This window comes from Bos taurus, chromosome 5 (genome assembly GCF_002263795.3).
Source record: "Bos taurus isolate L1 Dominette 01449 registration number 42190680 breed Hereford chromosome 5, ARS-UCD2.0, whole genome shotgun sequence".
Taxonomy (NCBI): Eukaryota; Metazoa; Chordata; class Mammalia; order Artiodactyla; family Bovidae; genus Bos; species Bos taurus.
Genome location: NC_037332.1, coordinates 75,478,342 through 75,491,459, shown reverse-complemented (window position 1 = coordinate 75,491,459; position 13,118 = coordinate 75,478,342). Strand labels below are relative to the sequence as shown.

The 13,118-nt window shown below is 58.1% G+C and overlaps 1 protein-coding gene across 5 annotated transcripts; it reads right to left on the bottom strand.

The window, feature by feature from the left end:
• Positions 1-863: 863 nt before the first annotated feature.
• KCTD17 (potassium channel tetramerization domain containing 17) lies at positions 864-11,604 on the bottom strand. 5 transcript variants are annotated; one of them, XM_010805341.3, is made up of 9 exons: positions 11,376-11,583; positions 10,114-10,222; positions 7,677-7,768; positions 6,645-6,740; positions 4,758-4,883; positions 3,348-3,417; positions 3,081-3,155; positions 2,662-2,752; positions 866-1,731 (listed from the first exon to the last, which is right to left on the bottom strand). In XM_010805341.3, exons 1-9 carry the CDS (start codon positions 11,568-11,570, stop codon positions 1,662-1,664), a joined length of 924 nt encoding a protein of 307 aa, XP_010803643.1. In that variant the 5' UTR covers positions 11,571-11,583; the 3' UTR covers positions 866-1,661.
• Positions 11,605-13,118: the final 1,514 nt, after the last annotated feature.

The following is a 13,118-nucleotide window of genomic DNA, read 5'->3' as shown; positions in this document are numbered from 1 at the left end:
TAGACACTCAGTAGGACCAGCACATGGTTAAGGAATTGGCCAGGTGGGGTGGGGGTGGGCAGGGCTTTGTTGGACTCTGAGAAGATGGAGGGGAGCCTGCGGGTTGTATTTCTTAGGACTTGGGGCAGAGGGTGGAGGTGACCAGAAGGTATCACAGCAGGAAGCAGAGGGGACGTCCTGGGAAGTTAGGATGGAGCGGAGGTGGCAGGGCAAAGCTGGGGAGCAGAGGGCCAGCTGAATGGGGAGGTGAGGAAGGGAAACTCCAGATGCCCAGAAACCTAGCTCCCCATCCCTCAGCATCCCAGCTAATCCACTTCTGCCTCAAGGCCGTGAGAGACTGAGTAACCCCGGGGGCAGGGCCTTAGAAGTCATCTCGTCCAACCCCTTGCTTTACCCATGAAGAAACAGACCCAGAGAGGGGCAGATACTTTCCAAAGTTCACCCAGCAAGGCAGCGTTGGTCCCCTGGACGCCCACCCACGGGACAGAGGATCCAGCCATGATACTTCCCCTTAACACACACGGGAGAGTGACAACAGGCAGACCCCAGGACTTTAGGGAAAAGCCCCATTACCTTTGGGCTGTCTATCCCACCTTAAGTTTAGCCCCTGATCCAAGGGACTTCCCTGATGACTCAGCAGGTAAAGAATCCACCTGCAATGCAGGAGACTTGGGTTCAATCCCTGGGTCAGGAAGATCCCCTGGAGGAAGAAAGGGCAACCCACTCCAGTATTCTTACCTGGAAAGTCCCATGGACAGAGGCGCCTGGTGGACTCATCCACAGGGTCACAAGAATTGGACACAACTAAATGCACAGAGCGCTGTCCCCAAATGTGGCCCAGAGAAAGGGAGGCAGCCAGGCCGGCTGTTTCTTCAGGTTTTATTACGATGGGGTTGGACACAGCTGAGAAGCAAGAACCTGGCCCAGGAGCCCATAAATGCGAGAGGCCCCTCGTTCAGCCCCTGCCAGCCCTAGACTCTCCCCTGGGTGGAGGGAGGACGGTCCCTTTCCCTTGTCATCAGTTCCTGAGGGGCCCCGCTGCCCCTGCTGAATCAGTGCCTGCCTCCCTCCTGGCCAGGCCACTCTGCGCCCAGCAGTACAGATGAAGTGGATGGGGTGGGCGTGGGGAGCAGCCAAGCTGAAGGCCAAGTCACCCACCCCCTCCTTCAAATATGGCCAACCCCCAGACCTTTCGCCCCCACCAATCCCTGCATCTCTGTGCTGGGCCAGCCTGCGTTTTACACCCTCCCTGAGGGCCTTCAGGGCCCTCGCCCGTCTCGGTAACCTCACAACACCTTGTGAGGTAGGTAGGGCAGGATGTGACCCGGGTGACACACAGAGACACTCAGGCTCAAGGAGGTGACGTGACTGGGCTGCGGGGGAGCGTAGTATTTGCCATGCAGCTGGGGGCCCTGGGGGCGGGAACGTGGGTGCCTGGGAGACACAGCTGGACAACACCACACTTCGACCACAGGCAGACAGCTCTGCCCAGGGGTCCCAGGGCCCACCTCAGGACTTGAGAGGTCCCCGCGGGCCCCCTCCCGGACCCCGGAGGCAGGGGTGAATGACATCCCCTGGGGTGTAGACAGAGGTGACAGCGGGGAGAGCTCTTCCTCTGCCTCGGGCCGGGGGCCCACCCCGTGGTACAAAAATAAAGCATTTCAGAACGGAACCCCAAGTCCCTGGAGGCGATCTGGGGCCTTACATCCGGGTGCCTCTGGCTTGTAACAGCTAGAAAATAAGAGGGGCAGGGGGATGGGGTGGGGGTGGTCAGAACACCGGGAGGGGGAGGAAGGGGTGGGGCCAGTGAGGAGAGGGGAGTGCAGGGCCAGGAGAAGGGCAGAGGGGAGATCGAAATGGAGGGGGGGGGTTGGGTGGGGGAGACAGGGAGAGAGAGAGAGTTAGGTGAGTCACGAGGTCCTTTCTGCGAGGAAGGAGGAGGGCTGAGGCCCAGAAAAAGTGGATTCAGAGCTGAGAAGGAGGCGATACAGGAAGGGGACCTGGCTTGCCGGTCTGCTGGGAACCCCACACCCCATCTTGGGCTGGGTGGTGGCCTCTTAGGAGTCCATATTCTGCCAAGACTCTGGCCGGGGGAGTGAAGGCCAAGAGAGGCTAGTCACCAGTGTCTCAGACAAAAGGTCACGGAGAACAGCTGTCTGTCCCCATTTTAGAGGCAACTGCGGCCCAGAGAGGGACAGTGACTTGCCCAAGGTCACAGCAGGTAGATAAGATGGAGTGGGGGCTTGTGGGCTCCTGGCCAGGGCTTCTTCTGCCACAGCCCAATCCTTAGCCAGCTCCTGCTGACTGCTCCTAGGCCACGGGCATCCAAGTGTGGCCTGTCCTTCCCAGCCCCGCAGAAACTGGGGACCCAGTACCCCGAGGCTGTGATTAGGAGTCCTGGGCGTCAGGGATGAGGTCTGGGCACCTGGCTTCCGTCTCCCTTCCCTCCTTCCCAGTGTGGCTCTGGTGCTGATGGGCAGGTGGGAGAGAATTTCCTCCCCCTCTTGTCTGCTCTCAGAGCCTCATACCCAAGGCCAAGATAGGCTGAGAAACTTGGGTGAGGGGAGAAAATCAGCCGGAAGTTCGGCCCAAGTTCAAGAAATAAGAGATGAGCACCCTTCTGGCTTCTGCCCCTCCCTCCAGCTCCGCCAGGCTATGAACCAGGCATGGTAGCTCTGGGGGCAGGCGAGGGGCCCAGGAGAGGCCCTCCCTGCAAGCACCACCTCAGGTCTGAGGGGGTGCAGCCAGAAACCTGCAAGGAGGAAAAGTGAGGAGGTGAAGCGCTGGAGCAGTGCCTCAGACATGGCCGGCAGGGGGCGCTGAGGAGGTGCAGCTGCTCCCCTCCCCCCCGGCCCGGGAGGGAGGAGGTGCCAGAAGGGGTGCAGGAGGCGGCAGGCAGGGTGCTCTGGGATGCGGGGCCGGGGCGCCTGGGTGCAGGGCGCAGGAGACTGGGACCAGGGCAGCCCCGGGATGGAGGTGTGAGCAGGCAGAGAGAAAACCCGGACAGGGGCAGAGAGGGAAGAGGCAGGGTGTAGGTGAGATCCAGGAGGAAGAAGAGGTGGATGAAGATGAGGCAGGACCTCCGGCGGGGAGCGGAGGAGGAGGAGGCGGTGGTGGGAGGGAGAAAAGGTTAGCGGGATCCTGAGATGACTGGGCTGCAAAGAGAAAGTGAGAGAAGGGATGGTTATGCAGGTGAGGCGCCAGGCATGCAGCTGAGCTAACCCTGGTGGGCCCGCCCGACCCCCGGCCGCCCCCAGGACCCCAGGTTCTGCAGCTGGCTCCAGCAGGGAGCGGGCGGGAGGCGCCGGCTTCTACTAGCAATCATTTTCCTCGGGGGTTGGCTGCACCTTTCTCCTGCGTATCTGCCTCCACCTGCACCTCCTGCTCCTGCTGCTGCTCCAGCTGCTCCTCCGCGCTCTGTGAACCAGCCGGCGGACCCAGGGAAGAAAGAGCGCAGAACTGACCGGGGGACCGGGGCCTGCTGGCGGCTGGCCCCGAGGGCCCCCGTCTCAGGGTAAAGGGGAGGGGCAAGAGAAGGAGGACCTTTGGGGAGGGGAGCGCTACAGCCACAGAAGCCGGTGCATCGTGTCCGGTCCCGGGAAGCCTGGGGAGGGGCCTGGGGGAACCAGCGGGAGGGTGGGGACCTGCTGAGGATGCTGGCGGCTGGGCCCAGCCGCTGTGACAGCGGTGGAAGACGAAGAGGGTGGCTGTGTGGCTGGGGTATCCTTGAGGGGCGCCCGGGAAGGCCTCATTTTAGAAGGACCAACCCAGAGTACATATGAGGCCAGGGAAGGCCCAGGGCAGACACCAGCCAGATCTGAGATGCCAGCACCAGCTCTGACATCCCAGATCCTGAGGTCTCTCCCAGAGAGGCAGGAGCAGCCGGCTCACCCTGCACCCCTGCAAGGCCACGTCAGCCACTGGCCCCGCTGGTGGTGGGGTGGGTACGGGAAGTCACAGCACAGGAAGGCAGACAAACAGACGGGAAGCAGAGTTCCTAAGTCTTCACCACACAGGGACAGGCTTCTAGAAGGAATGCTCTCCTTTCTTCCCAGCCTGGCTGCTGCCTGCCCCGCCGGTTGCACCCCGGGCTCCTGAGGCTTCTGACCAACGCAGGGTCCAGGGTGATAGGACCATTGATCAACCCCCTCCCTGCAGCCAGCTGAGGCTGCCTCACAGGCCAGGATGGAAATACAGGGTTGGACCCTGAGGGCTCCAGACCCCTCTGCTGCTGAGTCCTATGTGGGGAGCCTGCAGGATGGGCAGAATGAACAGATTCGGCTTCCCTGCCCCAGCCCTGGTCCCCAGGAACTAAACTGGCCCCTTGGATCCCAGAAGTTCCAAGCTGGTGGTCCACCCCCTCACTTCTCTGAGAATACAACCAAAGTGCACAGAGAGGATGCGACCTGTCCAAAGTCACACAGAGCACTCACACCATGCCCAGACCCCTAGTCCAGTGCATTCCCCCGGTGCCATGCTGCCCCATGGCCGCCATGTGACCACCATCCAAGTAATATCTAAGTCCACTCTGGTCACACCCTGGGGCTAATCTCCTCTCACTGTCCCTGGAGCCTGGGCCTGGGTAACTGGCGTGGGCAGACAGGACCATGGGTGGCATGGGATGGATGGCATCAGCTGTGATCAGGGCGTCAGGCGTGTGCAGCAGGAGGGAGAAAGAAGAAGCACAGATGGCCAGGCGGAGGGCAGCAAGGGGAGGGAGGGACGGCAGGGAGGCTGAGGTTGGGCTGAGGGCTCACCTTGGTTTTGCGGCTGGACTCGGAGCTCAGCCCATGTGGGGAGCTGTAGAGCTCCTTGGACACCACACACAGGAACTCTGCCTGGTCCTCACTGCCATAGTTGTAGGAGGAGCCGATGTTCACCAGCTGGAGGGATGGGGCGTGGGGAGAAAATGATTGGTCAGGTGGGGTGGGGGGCAGGGGTGGGCAAACATTGGCACTGTCAAGATACTGACTGTGCCCTGATCTTGCTGCTCCATTCAGGCCCATCCCCCTGGCTTTCCAGAAGACACCTCTGGCCCAAAGTCAGAGTCCTCTCCACCTCCCCAACCTATGCCTCTGGTCAATTTCCAGGGCCAGCCTCCCCACATGGCTTGGCCGGGCCTGATCCTTAGAGGAAGGCAGTTATCATTGCTGTTTCTCCCCCACTCAGCCTAGTCCCAGATCTAGCAGGCTACTTCCAGAAGCAGGCAGAGATCTTTAACAGGCAGACTGTGCTCCCGTGTCCCGGGTGTGGCTGAAGCAGCCCCAGAACCAAGTCACAGGATGGGGTCCACATGACCTGGTGGAGCACCATAGAATATTCTAGACTCTCAGAAGCAGAGGTAGACTAGATCACCCGTTCCTTAGGCCAGTGGTGCCTGGCATGTTTGCTTGGTTTCTGGGAGCCCATGCAATTGCCAAAGACTCTCACCTAGAGAGAAGAGGAAAGCAGCCCCACTTTTGGTCTGGGATCCCTAAAATAACTACATCTGCAGGCCCCTCCTGGCTGATAAAAGCTCTGCACATGGTGGGTCTCATTCAGCCCCCAGGGACCCTCATCCTGCAGACAGAGGGAAGACCAGCCCCTTTGGCAGATGAGGTCTTGAGGGGTGGTCACTTCCCACGGCCAGAATGAGTGGAACAGGATTTGAATCCAGGACCCTGAGTCCTCTCTGGAATCCTACAGAGTCAAATGCTTCTAATAATTCATAGGATGCTAGCTAGCTTCAATGTTTCGAGGCCTACCCTGGGCTAGAGACTTGATCCATGGTCTTTCTAATCTACACAATGTTCTGGCAAAAGAAGCACTACTGACCCATGTCACAGATTGGGAAACTGAGGCCAAGAGAAAGATGACCTGCTCAAGGTCGCAGAGCACGTCAGTGGTGAAGCCTAGATGTGCATCCAGGCTTCCAGTTCCTGGACTGAGCTTGTTCCTCCCCCCAGGCCTGGCCAAGCTGGGGAGCTTGGCCTTCCTCTCCGTTCTTCAACCTCCAGGTGTGAGGGAGCTTGTATGGATAAAAGGCAGCCCAACCCTTCTCCTCTCTAAGGGCCAATCTGACCTTGGGTTGGCTGCTGGCTCTGATCCTCTGGAAACCTGAGAAAGGTGTGACGTCAACTGGATTATTAGGGCAACCTGTTTATGATAAAAATCTCTCCTGGCTGGTAAATTGCATCAGGACTGGGAGGAAATGCAGGTCATCGTGAATACCTCAGGGGAGGCTGCTGCTCTGTGCTTCTGAAGGTGGCCATGCTTGGAACTGGGCATGTCCCTTGTGGGAACCTGGAATCTATGCCTGTGGAATTGCTACAAGAGGTGTGGCCCCCAGGGGACCTCCGCTCTCCTCTACGGATCTTGTCTCCTCTCATCAGAACCGTCGCTTGAGGGGCAGAGACTCACACACTTCGGTGTAAACGCTACCCAGCTCCTGGGAGGCTTTGCCAGAGCTGCCTTGAGGCCTGTGGGGCTTCCTTTGTCTCTCCTTCCCAATCAATCTGCTACCAAGTGTGGCCTTTCTTAATCTTGTTTGTTTGCCTTAAGAAGACTCCTGGGTAGGGGCTGCAGTGGGGAACCCCAAGGCTGGGGCTTTGGGAAGAGAGGAGCTTGCTTTGCCTGGAGGTGTGGCTCCTGTGCACTCCACCCACCTGCTCAAAGCGCCAGCCATCAGACATGGTGGAGACCATCTGCGTCAGCTCCTCCTCCTGACATTGCAGCACGCGGTATACGTGCTTGGGTGGGACCTGCGGGCAGAGGGCTACGTGGAGGGCACTTTGTGGGAGTGCCCAGCATCCCGGGATAGGAGAGCACCTGCTCTTCACCTACCCTCTACCCCTAAGAAGGACAGAAGGAGGGGATGGGGTTGGGGTGGTAAGCCAGAAGTCACGTTCTGAGTAACTGTGATGTGCCAGGCACTCAACATGCATAATTTCACTTAGTCCCTCCCAAAACCCTAGGAAGGTTCATGGAAGCTCTGAGAGGGTTGGTTACTGGCCCAGGTCACCCAGCTAAAGAGTTGCAGAACCAGAATTGGGACACAGGTGATACAAGGGGTAAGGAAAAAGGGCTTAGGAGGCATCCTGGGTCACTAACTGAGGCAGGTCCTCCAGGAGACAGAGCACTCCCTCTTCAAGCTCCTGGGGAGAGAAGGACAGTGGAAGACAGTGCCTCCCTACCCATCTCTCATCTTCTACCTCTCCCCCAGGGTGGGCAGAGAATCCCACCAGCTCCTCCTACAGACGGGCCACTTAGGCCCAGGGTCCAAGCTCAGACATGCCAGCTCCAGGGGGCCACCTGAGCCCATGAAATGTATGGTGTTACTAATCCCCATTGCCCCTACAGGGCCCCCCTGTACCCTCACACTGACTCCATATTGCCTGTAAGGAAGGGAAGGGTGGGTAGTTCTCAGCACCTCTATATGCCACAAAAGGAAATGAGCGTCCAGAGAGTGGCGTGACTGGCCCAAGATCACACAGCAAACAGAGCCAAGGCAAGGACAGAACCTGGTATATGTCTCCCAGTCTGGAGCTTTGCGGGGCGATCTGGGAGCTGGACAACCCCTTACAGGGCAGTTCGGCCTTCCCAAGAAAAGCTAGTTCTGCCTCTCCTGACCTCCCTTCTGTCCCCACTCCCCACCACCCCCTGCTCTGGCCACGGATGCTGCCCCGCTGCCCCCTGACCTGTGTGACGGTGTAATCCTTTTCCTCCATCCGGTCTTTGATGATGCGGATCAGCGGGCCAATGTTGTAGAATTCCGCTTCCTCCAGGACCCCTGACACAGAGCAGCACCCCCATCACTCCCACTGCCCCCATGCCCCATTCTCGCCTTGTCCCCTCCATCCCCACCCCCTGCTCCAGTCACACTAGGGTGATGAGCCTCTCTGAGTTCAGGGCTCAGGCAAGAGGAAACACTTCCTTCTTGGGGACCCACACTCTCTATAGCAGGGCTAAGAGGCTGCCGTTCAACCTCACCATCTCCCTGCTGTGCTGAGCACAGCGACCCGGGACACCTGCCAGTCCCCCAGTCTGGGGCTAACCAGAGGCAGCAGGCCTGTGGGACTGGACCCTAGAAGGCCACAGTGAGAGGGGCCTTGGCTGACCCCGATTACATGCTCCCACTGATGAAGCACATGCTAAGCGGCAGGCAGCACCATGCCAGGCACGTTGCACTCTTTACTGTAGTTCGTTCTCAGCACGAGAAGTAGGTACTTTCATCACCCCCACCGAGCAAACAGGGAAACCAAGGGCCAGGCAAGGCAGTAGCTATGCAACACCTCACACCCGGCATGGGGCAGGGCTGGGGTTCACACTCAAGTTCCTCTGTCCTCCAATCCCACTAAGTGCACAATCTTTGTGCACATGCATCTCCCTGACCAACCACACTTCACAGTCTGCAGAGCCTGTCCTGTGCTCATCACAAGCCCCAGGGTGTTCTTGTCCCCACGCAGTTAAGAGAACCATCTTAGAGACTGAGTGAGTCCCTCCCAAGTGAAGGGGACAGCCCTCAGCCTTTGGATTCCCCTCAGCTCCTCAGGGCAGGGACACTTCTGGTCCTTTGCACAATTGGCCTCTGGGCTCCTGGGGGACAGGACCCACATCTGATGTCCTTGGCTATCCCCAGTGCTCACATCCACCTAACACAGAGGAGGCGGTCAGTGAGTGCTACTGCCAGGAATGCCCACCGTGGAGCCCTACAGATGACAGACAACAAACTCTGTATCACAGGTCCTTGGTGCCAGGCATGGCACTAAGTGACACACTTGTATCCGCTCCTTTTATCTTCACAGCAGCTCAGCAAGGTGGGTGCTATTGTTACCCCATTCCACAGATGCAGGCTTGGAGGCACAAGGGGATAAGTGACTTTCTACGGTTCACACACTAGTCGGTTTCCTGCCAAAGCCCCTGGCCCCTTGGAGCAGGGCCCTAGTCCTGTCTGAAGGTGCTGGGAATGCCAGGGCTTTGACAAACCCAGAACCTGTAAACAGGTGTTAGCTGTGACGCTGGAGTGTTTAGCTCCCTTCCCCGTGGGAGCAGCTTTTGGGCCCAGGCCACGCCCATGGTGTCTGCTCCCCCAGGGGCCATCAGGAAAGCTGTGGGGCTCCCAGAGCTGATGCCTAGAGTGGGCTCTGATTCTGAAGCCCTGGTCCTCTGGAGAGTCACCTGGCCTCTAGACCACTGTGTCCCACAGGGGTCAGGAGGGAAGACTGTGGCCCGAGTGAGGAGGGAGGGGCTGTGTTAGACCCCTTCAGGGTACAAGCCCCGGGACTTGCGATGCCTGTTTTCTCAGAACACATCCCTAATGGAGATCACCGCCCCACTTTATACACACAGTGGAGACTCAGAAAGGAAAAGTGACAAGTCCAAGCTGGCCTGGCTGGGTCAGCTGACCCAAAGCCACACCATGTGCTCTAAGGAAAAGTGGGCTTGGCACCCACCTATAGTCCCTGCTTCAGGCTGTGGTTCTGCCAAGAAGCCATTCTCCCAGGCACGGCTTCCCTGCCATCTGCTGGGCCAGGAAGTGGACATCTACAGGGCCTCAGCTATCCGGCCTGGGAGGGACCAAAACGCCCGCTGGGGAGCAGCCTCCCCGCTCCCCTTCCTCCACCCACAACCCGCACTGTGCAGCAGAGGCTGTCAGATCTCGGGAAGAGTCACCCGTTCCACCTCCCTGCTGACTGTGAGCCCTCACCAGGCATCTGAGATACCCGATCACTCAAAGAAAGAGGCATACCTCTTCCCATGGCCATTTCTACCCACACCCGGCTCACCACTGGCTTCCCAGGAAGCCAGGGGAAAGGACATCCCCGCCCCCGGCGGAGGCTGCCGGCCTCAGGGCTTCCTCTCTCTTCTGCCTGTGTTTCTGCCACTTCCCCAGAGCACCACCCGGTGGAAGCACCCAGTGGAAGCATGGGCCAGTCACCTTGGCCCTAGGCTCAGCCTGGGCAGAGGCTTTGGCATCCAGTCCTGTCTGAGATGAGAAGCAGCAGGAAACATGGAAGAAAACAGAGGTCTCCTCTGGATAGGAGAAATGCCTTTCGACCACCATGGAAGGCCCTGGCAGGCTAGAGAAGACAGGCTTAGGATGCAGGCCCTGGCCAGCCCCCTGGACCAACTTACCCTCCTCGGCCATGTCCTTGTCTAGCACCAGCTTGCCATGCCGGAGGAAGTTGAGGATGGGCCCAAAGTAGGTGGGGTCACGGTCGATGAGGTAGGCCCCCGTCTCATCCTACGAAGGCAAGGGGCACAGGCAGTGAGAAAAGAGTGAGCCCCCCTTCCCCGCTGACCCTGCACATACCCCCACCCTTCAGTCCCAGTAAAGGATAGAGGGAGGGTGGGCGGGGGCACAGTGTTTGCTCCAAAACGGAGTGGTATGATGGAGTAAAAGTGCCTTGGGGTCAGATACAGCTAGGTTCAGATCCTGCATCTGCCTTTTCCTGACTCTGTGACCTCGGGTCAGTGACTTGACCTCTCTGAGCCTTGCTCCTCTCCCCCACAACCGGGGAGAATTGTGAGCAGCCAGTGAAGTTTCAGTGGCACCCAATCCAGTGTAGGGCTCAGGGATTGTCCCTCTTAGAGGTTGTTGCCTGAAGCCAGCCCTACACGGTCTCCACCAGACCCCAGTTATTCTGGGGATGTTTACAAGTTTCCAAAGGAGCTGCTACCTCATTGGATACCCTCCCCCTTGAGAGAGTTTCAGTGAAACTCTACAGAGAGAAGACAGAGACATCAGCAGGTAAAGAGACTCACCCAAGGTCACAGCATCAGAAGGTCAGGAAATGGGAGAGAAGGGGCCTTAGAGGTCATCGCCAGGCTGGACCCCTGGGGCTACAGACAGGAGGCTGAGCTGGAGCAGGGAAGGATCTGACCCAAGGTCATGCAGGCAGTTTGCAGCAGAACTGAGATGGGAACCCAGAAATGGTGCCCCAGGCCAGCGTTCCTCCCCATGAAGCCCAGCTCAGAAGGAACCTGGGATTTCTCCACCCAGCTCCCTGTACCCCTAGGCCACCCACACCCCAAAGGGGAGGGAGAAGCAGACTCTAACTCCTGTGATGCAGGAGTCCAGTTTGGGGAGGAGAGAAGGCCCTTCGTGTCTGTCCTCCCCACAGCGCCAAAGAAATGGGAGAGACCTTATCCAATAGTCTCCTGGGTGGGGAGCCCAGGGTAGAGCTCAAAAGCTCCAAATGGCCCCAGCCTGGCGTTGTCCTGTTGCCAAGGCAATGGGCACATCGCTCACTCTCTGATCCACTTCCTTCTCCCCTCCTCCGACCAGTTCTTCTTGCCTCCAGCTCTTCGGAGCAACCCCGCAAGCAGGCCTGGCTGAATAGCCAGATTCCAGAGAGCGAGGGATCCCCAGCGGCCGCCCACCCCGTGGGCCTCACCCGGTCGGACTGCAGCTCTTCCCCCTGGCATAGGCGGCTGAGGAAGGACTTCTGCTCGCGGCACAGTGTCTGCCTGGTGGTCAGGAACACCGTGCCCCCCACGTTGAGCCGCACCCACTTGCCCCAGCCGCCCGCCCCCGCCGGCGGCGCTGCCTCACCGGCCTCCATCCTCATCGCTCTTCCCAGCGTCTGCATCCTCCGGGCAAGGAGGCTGGAGGTGGGCAGGTACCGAGCGCCGGGCATGCTGGGAGCTGTAGTCCGAGCCGCCGCGGGCGGATGCGGGTGGAGCGAGGATCTTGCCTTTCCCTAGCCCCGCCCTACTTTGTTCTTTCTGGGAGGTCTACAAACGAGGGTCTTTTAAAGATGCTCTTGGCCAAAGTGCTCTGTGTTTGGGGAAGGTCAAATTCGAGTCACTGGGAAAATAATGAGTGATACCCCAAATCAGCAGTCCTCCCATTCTGTCTCCACATTGCTTTCCCTTTGTCCAGTCTGGGTTATCAAACAACCGACAAGAGAAGAAACTTTCCCCTCCCCCAATTTTATAGCAGCATTTACCTGTATCTGTTTTCTAATATTCTTTCATTTTGCTTTTGGCTGGCGGGGGTTGAGGTAGAAGGGAGCTGTGCTCTTTCCCCACGAAAACTCTCTTTGAGGACAACAGAGCTGGGCTTACAGTTGGCTCAGCACCTTCTATATTACAGATGCTTTATGCATCTGTATTATTCATCGATGCTCTCAGTAGCCCTGTGAAGTTGGCGTTACTGTACCCATTTTACAGATGAGGACACAGAAGCAAAGTGACTTTCTGCATTCACACAGCTAGTGAGGGTCAGGCTGGCAGGAACCCAGGTGGGTTTCAAGTGCATTTCCACCACCAAGGCCCCTTTCCTGCTGCGTGGGAAACATTTCTAGAGAGGAAGAGTGGAGAGGGTACTGGATGAATGTCTGGAGAGCTAGGTTTTCATTCTGGCTTTTGTAGGGTTAAGTGCTGGGAGACTCGCAGTTTACTCATCTGTAATTCGGGAAGGGGAGGAGGGATTGGTTCTGTGGATGTACTTCTGAGCCAGATGCCTTGGCGGGGGGTGGGGGTGGGGTGCTGCTACTGTGGGTTCTGCAGGGTGCGGGAAGGGGACAGCTCTTCGTGTGGTCTGGGTCCTGGGAGAGAAAGGGGCAGAAGGGAAGTCGCCCTCCTTTATTTATTTCCATGTAGCTTGTGGGGTCTTAGCTCCCTGACCAGGAATAGAATCCAAGCCCTTGGCAGTGAAAGCACCAGGTCCTAACCGCTGGACCACCAGAGAATTCCTGAAAGCTGTCTTCTTTAATTCCTTTCCTCCTCACTACTTCAGTCAGTGATCTCTGTCACACACTCAGGCCCCACCCACTGGGCAGCCTGGCCCTGTGGCGGGGTGGGGAGGGGAAGGTTCTGTTATCTCTCAGGTTCTGTCTCCGTAAACCTTTCCCCTTGGCAGGGAGTGGATCACAGCTGCTAGACTCCTGCTTCTGGGAACTTGTGTTCTCTTAAACACAAATTCGAGTGTGATCTTGAACCACCTCCTTTCTGAATCTCAATTTTCCCTTTTGCGAAGTGGGAAGTGTCACTGAAGAACACTGTCATGAAGATTCGATTATGTTGGTAAAACAGCTGGCATAATCCGTGGCTTGTAGTATACTGAATACATGAATGAATGAAATAGGATATAAGTTATGAACTGGCCTTGGAAGAGCAGCAGCACTCCAGGTGCT